This window comes from Miniopterus schreibersii, assembly GCF_964146895.1.
Source record: "Miniopterus schreibersii genome assembly, chromosome: 19".
Lineage (NCBI taxonomy): Eukaryota > Metazoa > Chordata > Mammalia > Chiroptera > Miniopteridae > Miniopterus > Miniopterus schreibersii.
Genome location: NC_138119.1, coordinates 13,921,724 through 13,944,795, shown reverse-complemented (window position 1 = coordinate 13,944,795; position 23,072 = coordinate 13,921,724). Strand labels below are relative to the sequence as shown.

Sequence of the window (23,072 nt, the reverse complement as noted above, 5' to 3'; positions counted from 1 at the left end):
CAAACAGTTTTGAAGCCAAATTTGAGAGTGGGCAAAGGACCTCCCTGACCCCAATAGGACCTCACTATTAAGTAAGTTTCCAGCTGTGAGTCCTTCCTGAGATGTCCACTTTCTTCCCTTAGCTTCACCCTGTCCCCACTGGAGGGAGGGTGAAGGTTCCTTAGGATGTCAGGTTCCCATATACTCTCCCCTCAGGACGACCCCAACTTGGTTCCCTCTACCTGCTTCCACATGAACCTGAGATCCTGTGGCTGCCCTTTGTCCAGGGAATGCTGACGATGGGAGACCCAGGAATCCTCATGACCAGCAACAGCACCCAAGGGGTTAAAGGTCTGCACACAGCACTGTTTAGGGTGTTTGAATAGGGCGGGGAAGGAAAGTGCTAGAGTGACTGAAGAGGCAGCTGGTCTGGGCTGAAATGAGTGCCCCCCGTCTCCTATGCAAACGCCTGGATCATGAGCCCTTCCTTTAAAAGGACCAAGAGAGAGGCGCTTCCATTAAGGTGCTGGACTGGATTCTTAGAGAGGCAACCTGAAGCAGGACTTTTTCCTGTATTGAAGTCACCAACTGAGGGCAGGAACAGGTCCCCCATCTCTGGGATATCTCCCACGTCCGGTGAGTTTCCCTCTTCCCCCTTGCTGGGTCCTTCCCCGGGAGCAGAGATCTTCAAGCCCACCCTGCACTCCTGGAAGGGGCAGAACAGTTTGTAGCTTCTCTACCAGCCCCCTGCACTCAGCTCCCATTTTTAATTACGGGCAGTGTGTGTGTGTGTGTATGTGTGTGTGTGTGCGTGCACAAAAGGGAATCACAATTATGGCCAACGGTTAACACTTAACTACTTGTGTGACAAGTGATGCTAAACTCGTATATACATTCTTAATCTTCACAATGCTATGGGTTTTAAAACCTTGATCAGATTACGGGTTCCCTGCTCTGCCCACTACTTTTAGCTGTCTCCTGGGATCTGATGGGTTAATTCCCTAGGACGCAGAGTGGCCAAAGTCTTCTCAGGTGTGTCCCTCTGAACCTCAGACCCTCTCTTGCCCCACCTTCCTGGCACAGTGCCCATAACACATGCCAAGGAACTGGCAGGAGGAGGTAGGAGAGGATTGGTTCATCTCTCCCTCTCTTCCGTAGCCCCCACATGTCATGGGCTACCCTGGGTCCCGATAATCATTAAGGCCCAGCAGAAAGAAAGAAGGTGATTTTGTAGACCTAAATTTGGTTTATAAGCCAATTGGAAAAAAAAAAGTGGTCACACTTGGAAGCCCAAAGCAACAACGTTCCTGACTGGTTTGTGAGCCTAGTTTATCAAAGAGGTGGGGGTTATTTAGGGTGGTTGTTTGAGATGCCTGATTGCTGACTTAGTAGGAGGTGTTGTTAGGTCAGGGGCCTGGGGCTGCCTGACTTTAGCTTTGAACTTAGGAGTTAAGTAGCAACAGTAAAATCAATAGCTCTGCCCTGTGGGCCCTGGGAGCAGGTGTGTGCCTCTCAGAAGCCAACTTGGAAGCTGATGGGCATATGGCTTTAGCCTATAGTTACCCTGTCCCACTCAGAGATGGAACACGAGTCCCACCATTGTATTTGTACATAGACCCTTCTGGGTCCTCTTTTCCCTGCCTGACACCTGAATGAATGAATCCCTTCTCTCTATACCCTTTGCCTTTCCTTTGATTTTTGGCAGTTGACAGGAAAGTCAGAGAAGGGGAGTGAGTTCCAGGACACCAGTCTTCAGCTCATGTCAAAATCTCATGTGCCTCACACTGAGAAATAGAGTAGTGATGTGACCAAATCAGGGTGAGGAGAGGAGATATCAGAGACTCGGGTGCTATGACCTGCCATAGAATGGGGTTTCGGGGTGCAGGGTGGGAAGGAACTGTGGTTACTGGGGCCTTCTTTATCTGAGGCTAAGAGAAGCCCTGCTTTAGCCTCTTTGCAGACACTGTTGGATTAATGGATTAATGGTTTACTTTCTACAAGAGAAGATGCAGGTAGGTTAAATTTTGAACCATCAAAGGGTTTTCTGTGACCCTGTCCCCCCAGGCCTAGGAGATCTGAAGGAGAGCCAGCAGGCCTCTCCCTCCCATTCTTTATTATCTGCATCTTTGGGTCTTCCACATGAGTGCCCCCCTTCAGGAGATTTAGGACCTGAGAGCCAGACCCAGGAAGCCCCCCAGGTTTCGGAAGGGCTGTGTGGTTGCCGGCAGCAGTTACTATCCCCAGTGTTTGCTGGCAGCAAACATAGGCAGAGCCCTGCCTGCCCCCATAGCCTCATTCAGATTTCTAAGATAACAGAGGGAGTAGAAAGGACAAATTTAGCTTCTTTGGAGCCCCCATCTAAATTCTTTAGAAGTTTCTTTGACTGGGGTGGGGGTGGGGTGGGAATGGGGCACAACAATATTGCCAGATTCTTTCAAAGGTAGCCCCTTGCTCTCAGGTTGCATCTCTTCTGGTTTCAGAAAAGAGCTCAGGCCCTGGAGTGTGATGGATTTGCTTTGAAAACTCAGCTCCACCTCCTACAGCCCTGTGACCCTGAGCCAGTTATTTTACCCTTCTGTGTTTCCATTTCTTCAAATAGAAAATAGGGATAAAGTTGTATTGCAAGAAATGGCGAGGTTCTCAGAAGGTGATGCAGGCGCTCATGGGTTAACTTTCTTCCCCGTCTAGGCTCCAGAGGCGCTTTAGGAAACTATGTTGGGGTCTTCAGCATCCCTCCTCTCCCCAGCTTGGTGCAGAATGATTGGTCAGAGTGCAGTGAGCCTGGAGATCTTCCTTGGATCTCTTTTCCTCCCTCCTAAGATTTTGAGACCCAGTTGCTCTAAATCAGAAGTCGGCAAACTTTTTCTGTAAAGACCCAGATGATAAATGTGTTAGGCTTTGTGGGCCACGTGGTCTCTGCTGCAACTACCACTTTTGCTGTTGTAATGCAAAGACAGCGATAGACCATATATAAATGAACAAGGAGGGCTGTTTTCCAAAAAAACTTTATGACCACTGAAATTTTAATTTAATATAATTTTAATGTGTCACAAAGTAGTATTCTTCTTTTGATTTCCCCCCCAACCATTTAAAAAAAGATAGCAGGACAGATTTGGCCCACAGGCTACAGTTTGCCCACGCCTGCTTTCAAGTACAGGGGCCACTCTGTCCCCTCCCTCCTCTTTGAAGAGGACAGCTTCTTCAGGGTTCATCAGGGGTCCAAGGGACAGAAAGGCTATTTCTTGCTGTTCCTTCTTGTTCTGGTTGTGGACACTCGATTCCATCAGAAGTCATTTATGATAACTAGTCCCCACCACAATTGTGACTCATTGCCCATGGGTTATTTATTCTCTCTCTTTTTAAAAAGTTTTTTTTTAAATATATATGTTTTATTTACTTTAGAAAGAGAGGAAGGGAGAGAGAGAGAGATCCATCGATCAGCTGCCTCCTGAATGTCCCCCACCAGGGATCAAGCCTGCAACCTAGGCATATGTCTGGGCCTGGAATCGAACTGGCGACCTCGGTGCATGGGTCAATGCTCAACCAACTGAGCCACACTGGCCAGGGCTATTCTCTCTCTTTTTTTAAGAGAGGATGGTGGGGTAACCATCATATAATACCTGTTCTGCTTCTGTGTCGGGCCTTCCTCTCTCCAGCTCTCCATTTTTCTATGCCCTACCTTCTCTCTCTGCCTCTACATAATAAAAGCAACAACAATAATAGTAGCATTTATTAAGCACCTGAATATGGTCCAAGCACAATGTTAGTTGCATTACATACATTACCATTCAAGTCCGTCAACATTCTTACAACCTAGGTATTATCGTTCCCATTTTACAGATGATTCTGAAGCTCAAAAACACTAAGCAAGTTCCCAAGGTCCTATGGCTTTTGAAGGTGTCAGAACTAGTGAATCTGATAGACTGTAACTCCACTATAACACCGTAAATAAATTATGGTCTCCGAGTTTTGCATAATAGATGTGTCTATTAAAACATTATATGCTCTCATCTCACCACCCAGAATCACTGATGGCTAGTGCAATCCGTGGAGGTTACACACTCAGAGGAGGGGCAGGAGACACTGATGGTCTGTGCTGGTAGGAAAGCCATCTAATCCAGGAGCAGGAAGATAACTAAAACGACTTCCCAGAGCCCTTCTTGCTTTCCTCCCCTGCCCCCATCTCAGGCTTCTGATCTCAGATCTATTTCAGCATCTCCTATCTCTCTGCTCAGCAGAAGCAATGATGTGACATGATGTGATCACATCCGGGAGCTAAATAAAGCCATTGTGTGAGACCCAGCCCTGGCGACTCCCTTGCACCATTTCCTGAGCCTGGGAGGCTAGCATGGCTGGGGGAGAGCCAACAGGAGAGGGGGGAGGCGAACACAGCCATGGGGACCCCAGCTTGAATTTCAGAAAATGGAGGTGGGAATATCTCTGGGAGGGGGTTGAGAAAACCTAATTATTGCATGGATGGGTGGAATTTAGGAAACAGGAAAGACTTTCTGAGAGATGGAATGAAGATATGAAGAAGGAGCTCATTGGATTCCATTTTCCCGGAGGGCAGAGACCATGAATGAAATGACAGAGACGCTGGGGAAAGGGTAGATCCTTCAGAAGAGGTCAGAATCCAGTTGTTTGGAGGTAGAGGAAGAAGGATGAGATTTCAGGACATAAAAATCTCAGGATGCGATCTTCTTCCACCAGGCCAGGGTGATAGGGCACCATCTCCAGCAGGTGGCCTCTCCAGGAGTGGAGGGAGAGGAAAGGGCTCCTGTCCATTGCATTTCATTAATCTTGCCAAATCCAGCCTTTTGGGCAGAACTGGGGCAAGGATAGCAGATAGAGGCTGGGTACAGGGGGTGTACCTCAAGCAGTGTTTCCCCTTTCATGAGGTCACTGAACGTCAGATCCAAGATTCTCACAGTGCCCACTCAGTCCCCCTCAATTTCTGTCCTGTTCCCAGTCCCCATTCCTCTCTTCCTAGTGAGCACCTCCAGTTCCTACTCTTCCCTCCAGTCCTGCTTCTCACAATACTTTTTGTGAACCGCCCTCACCCCTAAATCTTAGATTTGGGAACCACTGGTTGGCAGGGTCTGTGCCCTGGCCCTTAGGCCCTGTCCTGCGCCCTGCAGATCTGCCCATCCTGTTTGCAGCAGCACATCCGATGGCAGGAGGCCCAAGTCTGTTAACAAGGAGAGAGGATCTCTCCCAGTGGCTGCGGAGGGGAGCCCTCTGCATTGCTTTTCAGATGTCATGATCATGGACGGCCACAAGGGTTTCCTAGGCCTCTCCTTTTTTCTTTTTTTTTCAGTCCTCACCCGAGGGTATTTTTCCATTGCTTTTCAGAGAGAGTGGAAGGGAGAGAAGAGAGAGTGAAACATTGATGTGAGAGAGACACATCGATTGGTTGCCTCCTTCATGGAGCCGGGGATCAAGCCTGCAACCGAGGTATGTGCCCTTGGCCAGAATCATACCCAGGACCCTTCAGTCTGTGGCCCAACGCTCTAAACACTGAGCCAAATAGGCTAGGGCTAGGCCTCTCCTTTTTTGTCCTTAGACCTACCCATCAGGGCAGCAGAATGCCACTGCAGGGGCCTGAGCACTTGTGGCCTTCCTTCCCTGTGGTAGACAGGCAGAAGTGCGTTCTCAGCGGTCCTGGAGAGTGTGGGGGCAGTGACGAGGTTGAAGTGAAAATTGTTGAAGGAACAATTTTCCAACAACTTTGACTCTCCTGGGTGGGGTAATCAGATAACTTGGAGTAGGCTTGACTCCCTCACAGAAAGCCTGGGAGGAACTTTCTGACTCACTGCTTCCTGGTCCTCCTGGGTACTCCCTGCACTTCAGTAGCTGGGGGTGGCCCTGGGAGAGGGGGAGCCTGGGAGACTCATTCTAGCAGGAGGTCCAAAGATACTAGGCCTGGAAGCGAGGTGTTCAGAGGTATGCAGTCAATGTGAGTTCCCTCCCTACCCCTTCACCACCTTGGTACTCTGGTATTTGGTACTTCTTCCTGGAATGGGCTTATCGTTTTCAACTTTAAGAACACCTGAGGGTTCTTATCTCTGAGACACACCGAGGCAAGCCCTGGTGGCAGCCAGAAGTGTTGGGCAGTGAGAGGAATGCCTACCTGGGAGAGAAAAGGAAATGCCACATGGTTGAGCCTGGAGCCCTTCTCTCTGCTCCGTGGGAGAGGTCATAATGGTGTTTTTCTCCCCATATGACCAGCCTTAGAAGAAATCATAACACTTTCTCACTCATGAACCTTTCCTCCCTGCAGCTTATCTGCCTAGACCCCTTCCTCTCCAACTTGGCCAAATCCTAACCATTTCACTCCTCCAGGCCCATCTCAAAGGCTACCTACTTCCTTCCATTTGCCTATTTTTTTGAGCCCCCTAATTGGTTATATGCACTCATTCCTTTGATAGCACAAAGCCTTTTGTTGAAACTTCTCTTGTGGCATTTAGCATGCTCTGGCCAGTTAGTTATCTGTGATTTGCGTTTTTGTCTATGTACATATACACGCACATGTGCACATGTGTCACTCACTAGATTGTAAATTCCTTGAGGACAAGAATAGTATCTGTTTCTCTTTGCTTGGCTTGGTTTCCTGCCACGTAGGTGCTCACTAAATGGAATAGCAATGAGTGACTGAGGTTGTCATTATGAACTGGAAAGAACACTGGACTGGGAGTCAGAACACCCAAGTCCTAGACTTGGCTCTGCGGTTAATTACTCGTGTGATCCTAAGCCAGCCATTCTCCAATTCTGTGCCTCAGTAAAGGGAGGGGTGACTCACTGCTTTAGGCCTGGCTGACTGTGACACCTTTCTAGTTCCAAGGCTCCAGAGTTCTAGAACTCTGCTCACCTTTCTCTGTCTTCTTGACTCAGACTGGCCTGCGTGTGCCTTCCATGAACAGAGACGGCCCAGAGGTGTCCCTCACAGGTGGAGACCTGGTGCCCCAAGACCACGCTCCCGGCTGCCTGTCTGCGGTGGAATCCAGAGAGCAGCTGGAGGAAGGGGAGGAAGAGGAGGGGAAAAAGAAGGAGAGAGATGGCTTCCACGCTGTACCCCTCCGAAGATCGAGGGCTTTCCGTGCCCAGAGCCACAGCTACGACCCCTTCAAAAGACATAGTTGGGGGCCAGACAGGGAGCACCAGGATCCACTGAACAGGTAGATCCCCAGGGGGCGTCCTGTCCCTACTTCCCTTAAGTCCTAGACCTGGTTCAAAAGGAATGACGGGAGTTAAAGAGACCTGGGTCCCTAGTTCCTTCTCTGGAGGGTTAGAACCCAGGTCTGTGGTGAGCCCTTGGGGAAGATGGGTCCTGCCTTTTAAGATGTGGCCCTCCCTAGTGTTTCTAGCTCTGCCTTTCTACCTGGTCTCAAAGGCAGGTGGGGGTGGGAATAGAGAAGGGGAAGAATGGAGTTGGGGCGAGTATCAGGACACTTGGGTCTTGTTGCTCTGCCTGCTTTGAGATTCAAAGAACCATGCAATGGTTCAGTGCTGGAAGGACTCAGGGATCATATGGTCCAATCTCTTCCTTTTACAGATGAGGAAACGGAGGCCCAGAGAACTGTGGGAGGTTTCTTGAAAGAAGTGGTCCTAGGTTGGGGCACTGAGCCAGCCCCTTTCCCAAACTGCTGCCTACTTGCTGGTTCCAGGCTGAGGCAGACCTGCGATGTCTTAGACATCATAGTGCAGGCCTGCAATGAGGGGAGAGGGGCTCTTGCTCAGACGTCTGCACATGCTTGGCAGACCAGATGAGAGGGACTCATCTCCCCCCTCTCCTGGAAAATCCCTGACCACTTCCCCAAAGACAGAGGAAGTCAGAAAGAGAAGCCCAGGGGTCAGCATGAAGAGTTCAGTGTGAGTGGTCATTGTGAGGACCTGCTAGCCATGGAAGGGCCCTGTCTCTCTGCTTTGGCAATGGTTCCCTTGCCCAAGTTCTCTTAGCTCCGGTGAGTAGACCAACCTCTTCTAGCTCTTGGGCAGCTGGCTGAACGAATGAGGGGAGAGGATCCTGTGCCTTGTCCATGAACTGGCTTGGGCCAGAACTTGAGTGAGAAGCTTTGCCCGCAGGGCTCATGGCACCTTCCTAAGAGCAGCCTGTTGAAGGCAGAGATGCTGTGGGTACCCCTTATGTGATGCCAGCTGTACCTCAGGTCTTCCAGGTGTCACCTTTCACTATCAGGCATTAATTCTGCCCCTGGAGTAGAGGGAGAAGGGATCTCTGGACATATCATTTAGATGAGTAGCGACAAAAGTTGTCTTTAGAAAGCAGGCAAGGAGTGAGAATCCAGCTTGCTCTTTGCCATGAACACTGGCTTTCTTCTGCAGGGCATTACTATCTTTTGACCACCAGGGGCCACCCTTGCCTGCAGCTAGCTCTGCAGCTCTGCCAAAGCACAGTTCCAAAGGGAGGGAGGCCAGTTTGAGTCTGGGCTGCTCCTAAGCCAACAGGAAGGGCTGGGCTGGGCTGGGCAGGGCTGGGGGCAAGCAACAGTGCTGGGCTGAGGCGGTGTTCCTCCCTTGTGCCAGTCACTGGCCATTGGATACAGAGGGCAGTGGTGGCAATGTGTGTTTCAGGAGCAAATTGCAGGCACTGGGATGCACGGGTCCCCAGGAGGCTCCCTTACTGCAGAGCCAAGAGGACCTGGACACATTTTTGGAACTGCAGCACCAAGGTGGCCAACCTTCCAGTGTGGTATGGATGGACAAATCCCCCGGGAGTCCTCCCCTCCTCCCCTTCCTGCCCCCTTGCCTTTCCAGCCATCACTCTGTGCCTCTTCTGTTCTGCCAGCTGCTGGGTCTCTCTTCTATGCCCAGGCATCACTCTGACTCCATCTGACTGAATCTGAATCTATTGTCTCTACCCCTCTGTCTGCTCCCTGGGTCTGCATGCTGAGTCCCCCACTCTTGGTCTCCTGCCTCTATCTTTTTTCTCTAAGACTCTGTTCCTTCCTTTCTGGGTCTGGGTCTCTGTGTTGATGCAGGAATCTCTGTTCCTCTCTCATTAAAAGACTCCTGTTTCCCTAATTGTTATAACCACTTCTCAGATTTGAAGCTGAACTTATTTATTTATTTATTTACTTACTTATTTTAAGTATGTCTTTATTGGTTTCAGAGAGAGGAAGGGAGAGGGAGAGAGAAAGATAGAAACATCAATGATGGGAGAGTCATCATTGATCGGTGCCTCCTGCACGCCCCCAACTGGGGATCAAGCTGCAACCCGGGCACGTGCCCTGACCAGGAATCGAACTGAGATCTCCTGGATCCTAGGTCGATGTTCAGCCACTGAGCCACACCCTGCCAGGCTGAACTTATTATTTGTGAGATGAGACTAGGTATTTGGTATCCTGAAAGAAAATAATTCCCTAGCAAGATAATCAGAGGATTATTAAATAAGAAATATAGAGATTGCCCAGCCTTCTGGCTTAAGGGAACACAACTGGGGGATCTCAAACCAGGACTCATGGACCACTGAGGGTACACGAGGGCTTTAGAGACACCACTTGGTTGGCCAGCTAAGAACCCCTTGGTACACAGAAATGTCTCAAGCCCCATGACTAAAAGGCTGCCTCCCTTGCAGCTCTTCCTCTAGCTCGCCAAGGGAACCTGCCCCAGCCTCATTTTCCTGGTGCCTGTGTTTGGGAGAGGGGCTGAGAGAAAGGGGCTATCACATATTACAGCCTGTCAGGGGAGCAGCAGGACCCATCTTACCTCTCACCCACTTTTCTCCATCAGCATCTCTGCATGTCTCCCTTACCCCCATTTCAGTGTGATATGATAGAAAGAACAGGATTTCAGAATCAAACTGACTCCTAGATCCTTCCTTCATTCACCAGCTGAACAATTTATTTCATCTTTCTGAAAATCAGGATAATAGTAACGATCTTTTAAAGTTGTGATTCTTGGCCCGGCCAGTGTGGCTCAATGGTTAGGGCAGGGGCCCTTGCACCAAAGGCTTGCAGGTTCATCCCCTGGCCAGGGTGTGTGCTGGAGGCAAGCAGTCAATGTGTCTTTCTCACATAGAAGTTTCTCTCTCCCTCCCTCTCTCTCTCCCTTTCACTCTCTCTGAAAAGCAATGGAAAAAATATCCTCAGGTGAGAATTTAAAAATGATAATAATAAATAAAAAATTAAAAAATCCAAATGCTGGCACTGTCCAGAAAAACTTAACAGGCTTATTTATAATTGTTATAAAGTTGAACTGCTGAAACTTGCTCACTGAAACATCCTGACTTGCATTAATGCTTTATGTCCCTGCATTTATATTTTTAAAATTCATGCAGAAATGAAAATGGAAAAACATCCAATACCTGATTTCTGTCCCCTATTTTCCACTTGTAATCATACACTTAGGAAACTTTGACCCCATGGGGAAAAATTTTTAACGTTCAAAACTACCAATAACGGGAAGAAGAGAAAAAAAAGTTTTAGAAAATGAAATGTTTCCCATCATAGTGGATTTTTAAAAAATCCTCATCTGAGAATATGCTTATTGATTTGCGAGAGAGACACTGATTGGCTGCCTCCCATAGATGTCCCAATGGGGGATCGAACTTGAAACCCAGGTATGTGGCCCAACTAGGAATCAAACCCACAATCCTTTTGTGTGTATGTGCACGTGAGGACACTCCAACCAACTGAGCCACCAGGGGCCCATTAAAATGGATTCTTAAGCACGTTTTCCATGTATGCAGGGTGCTAGCTGGATGTCTTTTGGCATAACTGTTACATGTTTGTCATGGGTAGCACACAGGTTGGTGTCTTCAAAAAGGCCAACCAGATAGGCCTCACTTGCCTCCTGCAAAGCACCAGTAGCTGCATTCTTGCAGCGCGGATCTGTTTTGAAGTCCTGAGCAATGTCTCGCACCAGAGGCTGGAAGGGAAGTTTGCAAAGCAGAAGTTCAGTTGTTTTCTGATAATGCCTAATTTCACCAAGTGCGATGGAACCAGGCCTGTAAGGATGAGGTTTCTTCGCCCCTCCAGTAGAGGGCGCTCTCTTTCGGGCAGCTTTGGTAGCCAGTTGCTTTCTTGGTGCTTTACTACCGGTTGGTCAATTTTGGTGAGCAGTCGTCTGTGTAGGAGCCATGGTATAGAGACCTCTTTACTTACCCCCTTCTTCCCTGGAAGTCCGTGGGCTAGGAGAGCCACAGCTATGAACATTTGCTTGTCTTTTTCTTATTAATTCTTAAAAGTTCTTTATATATGCAGGATTGGAGTCCTTTGTCAGATATGTGTATTGTGAATATTTTCCCCCCAGTCTTTGACTTGCATTTTTACTTTAATAGTGTATTTTGATAAGCATGAGTTTTTATTTAGATAAAGCCCAGTTTATCCATTTTTTTCATGGTTAGTGCTTTTGGCCATGTTTAAGAAATCTTGCCTGCCCTGGCTGGTTTGGCTCAGTGGTTAGAGTGTTGGCCGCAGACCAAAGGGCCCCAGGTTCAGTTCCAGCCAAGGACAGGTACCTCAGTTGCAGGCTCCATCCCCAGCCCTGGTAGGGGAGTGTGTGGGAGGCAACCAATCAGTGTGTCTCTCTCACATGGTATTTCTGTCTCTCTCTCCCTCTCTCCCTTCCACTCTCTCTGAAAAGCAATGGAAAAAATATCCTCGGGTAAGGATTAAAAGAAAAAAAGGAAATAGACTCCTTCATGATGGGAGGAGCTGCAAACAATGTGGCCATTTAAAATCTATTACAGCCCGGCTGGCTTGGCTCAGTGGTTGTGCATCGACCTAGGATCCACGAGATGGCAGTTCAATTCCTGCCAGGGCACATGCCCGGGTTCAGGGCTCAACCCTCAGTAAGGGGCGTGCAGAAGGCAGCTGATCAATAACTCTCTCTCATCATTGATGTTTCTATCTCCCTCTCCCTCTCCCTTCCTCTCTCTGAAAAAAGAAAAAATAAATAAATAAATAAATAAATAAATAAATAAATAAATAAATAAATAAATAAAATCTATTACGGTTTTCTATGAGCTATTTGTTATTTTGTTTGGGATTTTTGTGCTTATGTTCATAAGAGAGATTGGCCCATAATTTTCCTTTGTCATATTGTCTGTGTGTAGTTTAAGAATCAAGATTATACTCACCTTGAAGAGTTTTTGTTTTCTAGTTCTTGGAAGAGTTTGTATAAGATTTCAGTGACCTATTCCTTGAAAGATCTGTCCCTTGCCTATAAAAACTGTTCTGACCTGGTATGTTTTGTTTTATTTATAGAAATATTAACTACTGATTCCATTTCTTTAATAGGACCATTCAGACTTTCTATTTCATATATATGTGTGTGTATATATATCTATGTATCTATATATATCGTAAAGATTTTATCTTGTTTGCATTTTCAAAATCACTGGCATTAAGTTGGAGGTAGTGTTCGCTTATCTTTCTAATCACTGCTCTTTCTGGGGTGAGCGCCACTTCCATTTTACTTTTGTTTGCCTGCTCTCTCTTTATCATTCTTATCAGAAGTTTGTCTATTTTACTGGCCTAAAAAACAACTGGGCTCGCCTGGCCGGGCGTGGCTCAGCGGTTGAGCATCGACCTAGGATCCAGGCTATTGGGGTTCGATTCCCGGTCAGGGCACATGCCCGGGTTGCAGGCTCGATCAACGACTCTCTCATCATTGATGTTTCTATCTCTCTCTCTCTCTCAAATCAATAAAGATATATTTAAAAAAAAAAGAGAGAGAGAAAGCTTATTTAAAAAAATAACAACAACAACTGGGCTTTATTAATCCTATTTTATCTGTTTACTACTTCACTGATTTCTGCTTTTATCTTTATCATATCCATTCTTCTGTTTTCTTTGGGTTTGTCTTGTGTTATTTTTCTAACCTTTTAAGTTGGTATAGCTCATTAATTTCCAGCTTAAAAAATTTTTCATTATAAGCATTTTAAGGCTACAGATTACCCATGAAATACCACTTTGGCTATCTCCCACAAGTTTTGTTCTGTAGTATTTTCATTATTGTTGTTATGAAGTACCTTTAAATTTCCATTATGATTTCTTTGACCAGTAAGTTTACTTAAAATAAAAGGGTGTTTAAAAATTTCTAAATCATAGAAATTTTTTCAAAACTCAAAAATTTTTTGAAATGTTACACATATAAAGCATATAAAACTTATTCATTATATGTACAATGTAATGACTAATGAGGAAGCAAACACCCATGTAATCACCAGGTTTAAAAAAAAAAGAGTAACCCTCTTTATATAACCCTTTCTCCTGGCAGAGATGATCATTTTTTTTACTTTTGAGATAGATTTTTCTTGTAGATTTACCACCTTTTTATGCACCTCTCAACAATATCAATTAGTTTTGCCTGTTTTAATCTTTTGTGTTTTGATTCTTTCTCTCAGCATTATGTTGGTGAGATTCATTCATATTGTTGGGTGAGCTGTGGTTGGTTCATTTTTATTGTTGAATAGCATTTCAATGTATAAATTTATCACAGATTCATTATCTACTGGAAAGGGCCTTCTGGGTTGTTTCCTATGATCTCTATGACACAGATTATTTGAAATTAAAATTTGCCTTATGGCCTGATATTTGGTCAGTTTTATGATGTTCCAAGTAGGCTTGGAAAAAAGGTATTTTCTAATGGTTGGGTGTGTGGTTTATAAATATATATATGTATATATATATTTAAATATATCTTTATTGATTTCAGAGAGAGGGAGAGGGAGAGAGTTGAAATATCAATGATGAGAGAGTCATTGACGACTGCCTCCTGCACGCCCCCAACTGGGGATCGAGTCTGCAACCCGAGCATGTGCCCTGACCAGGAATCTAACCCCGATCTCCTGGGTCCTAAGTTGATGCTCAACCACTGATCCATGCCTGGCCAGGCAGTTTATAAATATTTTTATTCCTTATTGTCTTAAACCCAGAACACCTCAGTTTGTTTGTTTTTTTCGTTACCTGTCTGGCCTCCATAGGTTGAGTTGTCATCTCTGGAAACCACTCAGGGTAAATCTTTCTTAAGATGTTTTCTATATTAAAGAAGCCTGGGCTTGAATTGCACAGAGTGTTGACCGGTAACTAGCAGGAAGAACTTCCCAGCTGTTTCAAGTGGAATATCTCAGATATGGGTTGTGTTGGGGGTGGTGGTGAAAGGCCTGAGACCCTGAAGAAGGGCCATGCTATGTGGGGAAGTGAAGACCATGGGGATGGGGGAGATGGATGAAACCTAATCTTTGTGTGAGAATTCTTGACCTGATTCTAGGGTCAGGGTTCCTGTCATCCAGCTGCTGGCCCTTTGGACCACTCAACCACTGGCATGCTTTCGAAGTCTGTATCCATGAGTGGCATCAATTGCATCTTGGGTGGCTCGGATCCAGCTGGTGAGTCAAAGTGGGGAGCAAAGTAGTGGTAGCCACTTCCCCTGTCTGTCTTACCACCACTCCTCAGGGCGAGCTGTTTAGGGTTCAGATATATCTTGGGAAACCCCAAACTGCTTTTATTTGAATGAGAAATATGAATTCAGGACTGGCATTCTGACACTCTCCTACCAATGAATGAGAACATAGGACAGCCTGAGACTCTCCAGCTTCCCATATCACCAGAGATAGAGGGTAGTTAACTGCAATGTACCTTGTCCTCAAGATGAGGCACTGGGAGCTCACTGTGAAACCTCTGCCCTCCCCATTCACCAGAAACAGAACTGAGACACTGGGTCCCCAGCCCCCTTCTCTACATAACCCTGGTGCTCTGTTTCCCTGGCTCCCAAGTTCTTTAGCTCTGCTCAGACCCCGCCCTCCCTCCCTACTCCCCAGAGCTCGCCCTCCGGAATGGCGTCACATGCACCTGCAGCTTGGGAACCTGATCCAGGTGGAGGGGGTGGGGGAGGCAGCCCTGGACGCCTTTGTCTGGCTTCAGCTGGATACTTCTCGTCTCCTTTTGTGTTGGCAGGAAATTTATCCCAGTCCTCTGTTGCCAACTTCAGCCAAAGGTAAGTTTGGGGGGATTTGGAGTCCTTCAAAGGCCTAGATGGGGGAGGGGCAATGCTTTCTAAAACACTGATCCCCTTAACGTTTCTGATCAAAGACCTCCAAATATCCTTCTCCCTGAGCTGCATAGAATTGACCCTCTGGTCATTGGCCAGGGAGGGCTCTGGAAGGTTCCTGGTAGCCCATGGGATGGGGAGGAAATTAAAGAGAGAAAAGGAGTATTCAGACCCCAGGGTGTCAGTTAAATAAAAGAGAGTAGGAGCTGCTTGTTGTTGTCAGTGCTAGAAAGGTGAGCAGGCCGTTGGGCTGTTGGACAATCTTAAGGAGAGACAGTGACCAAGGACGGGGATCAGCTTTGGATGGCTCCGGTAATTGACCAATGGCGAGTGGCTCTAAGGAGAGCTGGGCAGCAGCCCTGAGGAGAACCCCAAGGGGAGAGGGCAGGGGCTGAAGGCATAGTTCAGGAATCTGGGTGGAGGCTGGGAGATTTCAATAACTATGTCAATAAGCATGCAAAATCAGCACCTGTTTATTTGGCTTCTACAGCCAAAGCCTGATTGGAATGGGTCAGCCCTCTAAGACAGTGTAGGCGTGGGAGCTACTAATGGGCCCTTTAAGATATCAGGCTCTGATTTGCAGTCCTGAAAATCTCTAGCTGACACATACTCCTGGCTCTGGCTTTGGGATTAGCTCATGGGATGGGGCTGATGAAATCCCAGGAAATTCAGTCCTATTGGCTTTAGGCCCAGAGGCCCTTTCCAAACAGCAGAGGGGGTCGTAACAAGGCTCTTGTTTTAGGAGGGGAAAATGTCACCCCAGAGAGCCCCCATCCCATATCACTTCCGTTGGGAGCAGCCTGAGAGAGGAGATTGGGCCTGCATTAAGTAGGAGGGGTGGGTCTGCATTTATCTGGGAGGAGCCTGGAGTTTTTCTCATAAATAGAGGGGCCTGGGAAACTGTAGTGTCCACATCTAGGAAGTCTGAGGAGGTGGGGGCTGGACTATTTTTGTCTGAGTCCTTTCTCTCTCTTCCTCACCCTTTCTCTGAATCTTTCCCCTTATATCTCTCCTCTCTCTCCTTATCGCGGCAGCTTCATCCACCATCTCTCCCTTCTCTTTCTGCAGCTGTAGCCAACTGGAACAGGGTTCAGCGACCTGGGTAGGCTCCTCCCTGCGAAGGACCTTCAGCTTCCTCTTGGGCATGACCGGAAAGGCCAAGGTAGGAGTCGGCTGGGGAAGGAGGAGGCCTGGGACCCACTGCCTCTCCAGTTCCTTTCCTCCTCACCCCACCGTCTGCTCCCTCTCCAGCTTCCCCTGGTAGACAGAGACTCAGGGCAATATTCAAGTTTTAAGGGAATACATGCTATCTCTCCCAGCCTTCCTCCCTATATTGCAGTAAATCACCTTTCCCCAGCTTTCCCCATGCTTGCAGCTTAGCAGCCGGCTGTGGACAGCTGGAAGAGACAGCTGGGAGCTTCAGTAGCTATAAGGTGGACTAGCCCTCCCTTTTCTTTAGACTTCACATAGTTGAGAGGTGAGCAGCAGCAGAAATCATACCCATACTTTTTACTTCTTCATAGAGTATTAGGGTTTATAAAATGCTTTTACGCTTATGATTTTATGGGTGGATACAGCAGCCACAGGAGTTGAAATTAGACTATAGGCAGAGTGGCAGCCAGGAACGTAGATGATTAGGAAGCACATGCATGTCGCCTGTGCAAGGCCATGTGCAGTTCGAACCCTGGGCAGGTGAAGGCATATTGCTCTCTTCCTTATGACCAACCCTGGGCTCTGGTGAAACTGGGAGCACTGCTTGCTGCTCAAATTCATATCCACTTTCTTCATTTACTGGCAGAACGAGCCACTCTCACCTTTTCCTCTGGTGGTCTCCCCGATTATGCATATACTTTCCAACCCAGGGCAGCTCCTGAGCATTGAGAGACAACCCAGAGCATCATCATTCACCTGGAAGAATCATGGGAGTCTCAGCCAGGAAGGTTGTCCAGGCTCCTCCTGGCCCCACCCACAGTGCCAGGGCTCTCTCCACTGCCAGCCTTTTAGCCGAGATTCCTCTTCCTCTGGGTGGACAGGAAAGGCAGAGATAGCACCTTCTCACTACAGGCCAAGGTGGGCAGTTGAGGCCTGAGACCAAGTAGCCTGAGAAGAGGAGGAGCAGCTGGAAAATCCTAAAACTGGAGGTAGCAGAGGGCAGATGGGGCAGTGAGGCCTCCCCTCTCTCATGGGGGAGCAGAGCTCTCTAAAGAACAAAGGAAACATGAGGACTTGGGTCTGAGTCCCAGCTCCCCACAGGCTTTCTGGCTCAGTTCAGGGTGGTAGAGTCTGTTGGCAGAATCACACTCTTTTCCTGCAGTGGAGATGTTAGGGGACCATACGGGTTATTTGCCCACCCTTGGCTTAACAGTTTGGTGAGGGGCTGAGTAACCCGGTAAGGAGGAATGCGGGCAGAGACCTTGGAGCCCAGACAGGCAGCAGGAAAGCTCCAGAGTAAGTCAGGACATTGACCCATTCAGCCTTTTCGCACCAGGGTCTCTGTCTTGTCTTCCTGTTCCCCCTTCCGTCACCTCCTGGTCCATTTTCCTTCCACCCTCAGGAATGTGTTCTCCCGCCTCACCAAATCTCTTCTTCCCCTTCCTCCCAGTGTAAGCAGGTAACTCAGGGGTGGGGCTGGAGAGAAGCCCAGTCAAGCAGTGAGAAGGAAGTGGCGTATTCCTTCCTATTTGACTAGCATTGTAGAGTTGACAAAAACACTTTTCCAGAGGTCATCTTATCTAATTCTTATAACACCCGGGGAAAGATAAATATTTTAATTTCCATTTTTAAGACAAGATAACTTAGAGGCTAAATTACTTGCCCAAGAACCCATAGTAAGAGGTGGAGCTGTATTGCAAACCTAGAGCTTTAACTATATAATGTTGCCTCTGCAGGTCAGTAAAGCTAACATAACAGTTTATCCCCCTCTTCCCTTCTTCCACCATCTTCTGATGGATGGCCACCAGAGTCAATTATGTCTTAATCATCTGCTCCCAGAATACATAAGGTCCAGAGTAATAAGAAAAGCAAGCTTCTTCCTGGGCCCAGGTATCCCTGTGGCTCCATCTGTTTACTTACTGTCCATGACTCTGATTCTAACAACCAGGTTCTTCTCTGGAATGGTCTCCCCACCCCTGAAATGTGGGGGACATATGTGTTAAGTTAAATGAGCTTAAGAAGATGGTGGACAGCAGGTAGGATGGAAAGTAGACTGAAGACTGAGGTGGGAGACAGGAAAGGGTTGGAGGGTTAGGTCCTCTTCTTTCACAGAGACTTCTTTTTTTTTTTTTTTTAAATATATCTTTATTGATTTCAGAGAGAGGAAGGAAGGGAGAGAGAGATAGAAACATAAATGATGAGAAAGTCGTCATTGATCGGCTGCCTCCTGCACGCCCCTGACTGGGAATCGAACCTCGATCTCCTAGATCCTAGTTCGATGCTCAACCGCTGAGCCACACCCGGCAGGGCTCATAGAAATCTTTTAAGTTGAGTTTGAGGACTGAGAGATCCCTCAGCAAACTTTGGGATTCAGGTCTCAGGTTTACTGGGTTCTCAGGCCAGAGTTTGGCCCTTGAAGATTTCATCCTTAGCTTGCAGAACCCTCCCACTGCAGGCCTGGGAGAAAAGCTGAGGTCCCGGCCCACTTCTTGTCCCTGGGCCTCTAGTGGGAGGAGCCATGAGGTCAGGGTCCTGACTTCTCGCTGTTTTTAAATTTAGTACATTCTTCAGCCTTGGCTGCTCACTGGGGTGGGGGGGTGCAAATAGGTAAATCTGGGATTCTGAGCCTGGGAGCCGCCTCTAGACCCACGGTTTGGGGGAGTTCTCAGGGCCTTCCAGGAGGCCTCTCCTGTGGGTGCACTCCTGGAGGAATCAGCATTTCTCATGGCCCTGGAAGAGCCCTTTCTGCATTCTGCTTTCCATTCAGCCTAGAACAAGCATGGTTCTTTCCTCTCCTTTTTTCTGGTCTTTGCTATATAAGGATCCTGACAGGGAAATGGGTGAAGGAGGAGGTGAAGGGGTTGCTACGCAGGAGGGGAAGCCAGAGGAGCAGCATGGGGGTGGTGCTGTGGGTGAGGAGCCCAACCAGCTCAGCCAGTGGTGAAGCAGTGGGGCCCAAAATAGTGGCAGAAGCTAAAATTGGCACCTACAAGAGTGTTGAGTTGGGCTTGAAACCTGCAGCCTGGCCCTGCTGCCCCACCAGCTGGGCGAGGGAGCCACTAGATCTGGGTTAGGGTTCCCCCCTCCTTCCTCTACACCTTTTGGGACCAGAATGGGGCAGGACTCAGCAAACATGCTCCGCGTCTCAGGGCATTCCATGCTTCTGGTTTCTCCAGAGAAATGGGAGACCCTAGAAGGCAGAAATGAGCTGCAGTGTGAGTGGGTATAGCTAGCCAGTGGAGGAAGAATTTTCCCAGTAGCAGGAAGCTGGCCAAAGCTGGAGGTGGCCTCGGGGCTGAGGCACAGGGTCCAGAAAGAGCAGCCTTCCTGCGGAGAGACTGACTGGCCTACCCCAGCCGCCCTGACTGGTGCAGGCTGGTTTCTGGTCTTTCAGTTCTGGCTTAACTTACAGAGAGAACTAGAGTTAGACACAAGAAAGGACTTCCTCAGCTCCTAAGCTTTCGTTAACGGTGGCAAATTCCTCCCCACCCCGCAGGTATTTGGCAGAGGCTGAGATAGGAGAGGTGACTGGACAGAGTGCGGTCGGAAGGTCCCCGAGGGGTGGGGCTGGCGGGAGAATTCTCTCCCCCTCCCGGTGTCGTCTGGAAGTGACTCCTGTCCTTCAGGCCTTCTAAAGACCCAGCCCTTAGCTCCCCTTTGGCTTCCCGCCCTGTGCCCACCCCTGCCCCGTCTAAAAGGAGTCTGTCATCTGCCGCCAGCTTCGACGGGCCCGAGGGCCAGGAAGGAACTGGCTGCGGGTTCCCTCGAGAACCGGGGGTGGCTGGAGCCCTCCGGCCAGCGGGTCTTTAAGTCCTGCCGACTGGGGGGGCGGCGGGAGGGGGACCTGGGGTGGGGTGAGGGCTGCGGGTCTGGGCAGGGGTGGCTTTCAGAAAGTCGAGAGCTCAGAGGCAGGTCCCCGGGGCTCAGGGAGGTTCCAGGCGCTGGAGGGGCCCTCAACCAGTCCACGACCCCGCTCACTCCTCCGAGCTGCCCCTGCCCAGCCCCAGCAGTCGGTCGGCTGGCACCCGCCCTGCTCCGCCCCGCCTCCCCTTCCTGCGCCGGGCGGGGGTGGAGACTCGGGTTTGAGGAACTGGCGCGGGTGCAGCGAGGGGAGTCCGACTTCCTGTCCCCCGAGCTACGCGTGCGGGGCAGCCCGTCCCCCACCGTCCCCACAATAGCTGGACGCCGGGGTCCCACAGCGTCCCTGCGGCTTCCCCCCATTGGGGGATTATGTCTCGGATCGAATCCCTCACGCGGGCGCGGATCGAGCGGAGCAAAGAGCTGGCGAGCAAGGTGGGCTTTCCAACCCCCCTCCCGCGTCCCCAGGGTGCCCTTCGACTCCCGCCCGCAGGCGCACCCCTCCCCCCAGTGTCCCCGCACCAAAACCCGGGGAGCATCCGCTGGGCGGGAGGCGGGCGGGGTGGGTGGGGACCGCGAGTACTTGGGGAGGGGGAGGGGGACGGTAGAGGGACCCACGCTCCAGCCCCACCTCCACCTCCACCTCCACCTCCTCGCTGGGGTCTGGGGGAGAGCGGACCTGGCGTTGGTGGCCTCCGATCCAGCGGCACCGGGTGTTTGGGGCCCTACGAAAGAAAGTTGCTCGGGTAAGGGACAGCGGGAGGGAGGGGAGTGTATCAGGGTGGGGGTGGCGACGGCTCTGTGGCACCCCCTTCGCCTGGCTCCCACCGCCTTGCCCTCAGCTGCGTCCCCACACCCCAGTCGCTGGCTCGGTTGTTCCCCCTTTGTCCCCGCCATCCGGAGGAGGGGGCGGGAGGGGGTAGTTTCCCGGCTTCCTCCCACCATCACCTCCAACGCCTCCCAGACAAAAGTCAGCCCCTCCTCGCAAATGGACTTTCCAGCTGTGATTCAGTTCTCCTCTCTGGTGGGAGGGTGATGGGGTCAGGGCCGGCTTAGTTGTCCCCTAGCAGTCACCCTCAGGTGGAGGGAGCAGAGGTCTTTGTGTAGCTGGGATCCTTTCCTCCATCCTTAGCGTCCCTGAGCACCCCTGTTCCTGCAACACAGGGTCCCCCATCCCTGTCCGCCTGGCCAGTTTCCAAACTCATTCTCACAACCTGAAACCCTTACTCTGACCCACTGGGCACTGTGCCTCCTCTGTCACTCCTCCCCGTCTCCCAGCTCCCTTATTTCTTCGTCTGGGGATGTTCACCTACCATTTTAAGAGTCTGGGTGTATAATTATCCTCTCCCCACTCGCATCATGACGTCTTGGCTACTCCTTTCCAAGTATCCTTTATCTCCCTGTCTTTGTACTCAGGCCCGCTCCCCAAAGGCCGAGACCTCTCCACAGCCAGACCCCAGGAAGTGGTGAAGCTGGTTTGTAGATGAATAAGTGAGGGCTTGGAGGAAGGTGGTGCATGCAGACAGCACCTCCCAGTCACTCGGGGTATACCCACACTGGAGCCATTCTCAGGGAGGCCAGGACGCAGCCCATAACTGGCTTAATCACTGGCTTCTCTCTCACCCCAAAACCCCAGTGCCCTGCCCCAGGCTCCCACCCTATGCTGATGACTACCACCATCTTCAGGCCAGGGAGCAGTACCCTTTCGGAGCCCTCAAGGATGGCCGAAATCCACCCACCCACTCCTAGTTCCTAGCCTACCTACCTGTCTTGGGGTTAACTTGGGAAAGATTCCATCCTGGAGCTTTTCCTTAACGGGTTGGGATAAGATTCTGCTAACAGGAAAACAACTGGGGATTTGAGTAGGGCCTAAGACAAACTGAGGGCTGGGAGAGGTGGCTGAAGTGTGGTGAAACAGTGGGGTGGCAGGAAGGCTCTTCTCAGCCCTGTGCCAGGCCAGGCTCCAGCTCTAAAAGTCTGTTTATTTTTCAACAGTTTGAGCTGAGACCCTGGAGTAGAGCCAAGGGGGGTGGAGAGGTTTTTGAAACCACGGAAATTTGGTTCCACCCTAAAAAGGAAAGCAATGGGAGAGGCAGTGGGGGGCAGACCTGGAGAGGGGGTATAGAGAGGAGTTCTGGGAGGGTAGATACTTGGGGTCCTTTTTGCATTATTGGGAGGAGCTAGGGGGTCAGATACCTGGGTTTGATGGTTTGTTTGTTTGTTTTTTGGTAGTGGGGAACTGGGAATCTAGACTCTTGGCTCTTTCAGTCCTGGGGTGGCCATGGTGGGGGTAGGTGTTGGGAATCTGGCTGGAAGGTGGGGGCTGAGTGGGTAGATTTTTGACGGCAAAGAGGCCACTGGAGGTTGTCAGTTTGGGCTGGTCGGAAGAGGAGGGCCACCTCCGGAAAGCTGTGGTTACAGAAGGGGGGAGTTGGTTCTTAGCCAACAAACCCTGGATCCCCTCTTCCCCCCTCCCCCAAGCACACCAGCTGTCTCTTTTCTTTTTATACTGTGGTGGGAAGTAGAGAGGGGCCTGTGGAAATGAGATTATTGGAGGAAGATGGTCTCTCTTGCTACCTATTGGGGGGATGGCTCAGAGCTAAGCCCTGACCCCCACCCCCCATTCCTTCCCTTACTTCCCAGGACCTCCTTGTAGAGGGAGAAATTTAAGTCAAACCTGCCCTTTTCGCTCTTCATCCTCATAGAGTCTTTCTGTGTGGCTTTCCCTCCCCATGCTTTTTTTTCCCCTTTTCAGTCCATTTTTGTTCTCTCAGGCTGTCTTCAGTCCTCCACCCCCTCAATTCTCTCTGCTCTACTTCCTACCTTCACGGGCCCCACACCCAGAGGTCCCCTTTCTCTCCTTAGCGCCCTCTTCTTCCCTTTCTGCTCCCCCAAACCCTGAGCTTTATACCTTCACGCCTCTCACAGAACAAAGGGTCTTTTCCTGCCTAGGAGCAAGCAGGGTCCAGGGGTGGCTGTAGAGGCTGGGGGGTCTCCTTGGAATCTCTAGGACCCCAGCATTGGAGTGTGAAGGGCAGGTGGGGTGGGGAGAAGGGAGAAAGGCTGTTTCT

At 49.7% G+C, this 23,072-nt stretch overlaps 1 protein-coding gene and 1 pseudogene across 12 annotated transcripts in view; one reads left to right on the top strand and one right to left on the bottom strand.

Annotated features, from left to right (window-relative positions):
- The first annotated feature begins 381 nt into the window (after positions 1-381).
- ARHGEF2 (Rho/Rac guanine nucleotide exchange factor 2) overlaps positions 382-23,072 on the top strand; it is a 43,301-nt gene continuing 20,610 nt past the window's right edge. For 3 of the 11 annotated variants that reach the window (XM_081120725.1, XM_081120733.1, XM_081120732.1), the window contains exons 1-2: positions 15,903-15,923; positions 16,060-16,153. In XM_081120725.1, coding sequence (XP_080976851.1) covers positions 16,136-16,153 — 18 coding nt within the window. In that variant the 5' untranslated portion in view covers positions 15,903-15,923; positions 16,060-16,135. Of the gene's footprint in view, positions 616-6,870; positions 7,155-8,568; positions 8,687-14,211; positions 14,330-14,897; positions 14,938-15,902; positions 15,924-16,059; positions 16,154-19,639; positions 20,437-23,072 lie in introns of those variants that run through there. The other 8 variants (XM_081120730.1, XM_081120722.1, XM_081120721.1 and 5 more) reach the window with 7 other exon arrangements.
- LOC308548731 (histone H3.3A pseudogene) lies at positions 10,660-11,076 on the bottom strand (annotated as a pseudogene). Its single transcript has one exon. The product of its transcript is annotated as a histone H3.3A pseudogene (transcript).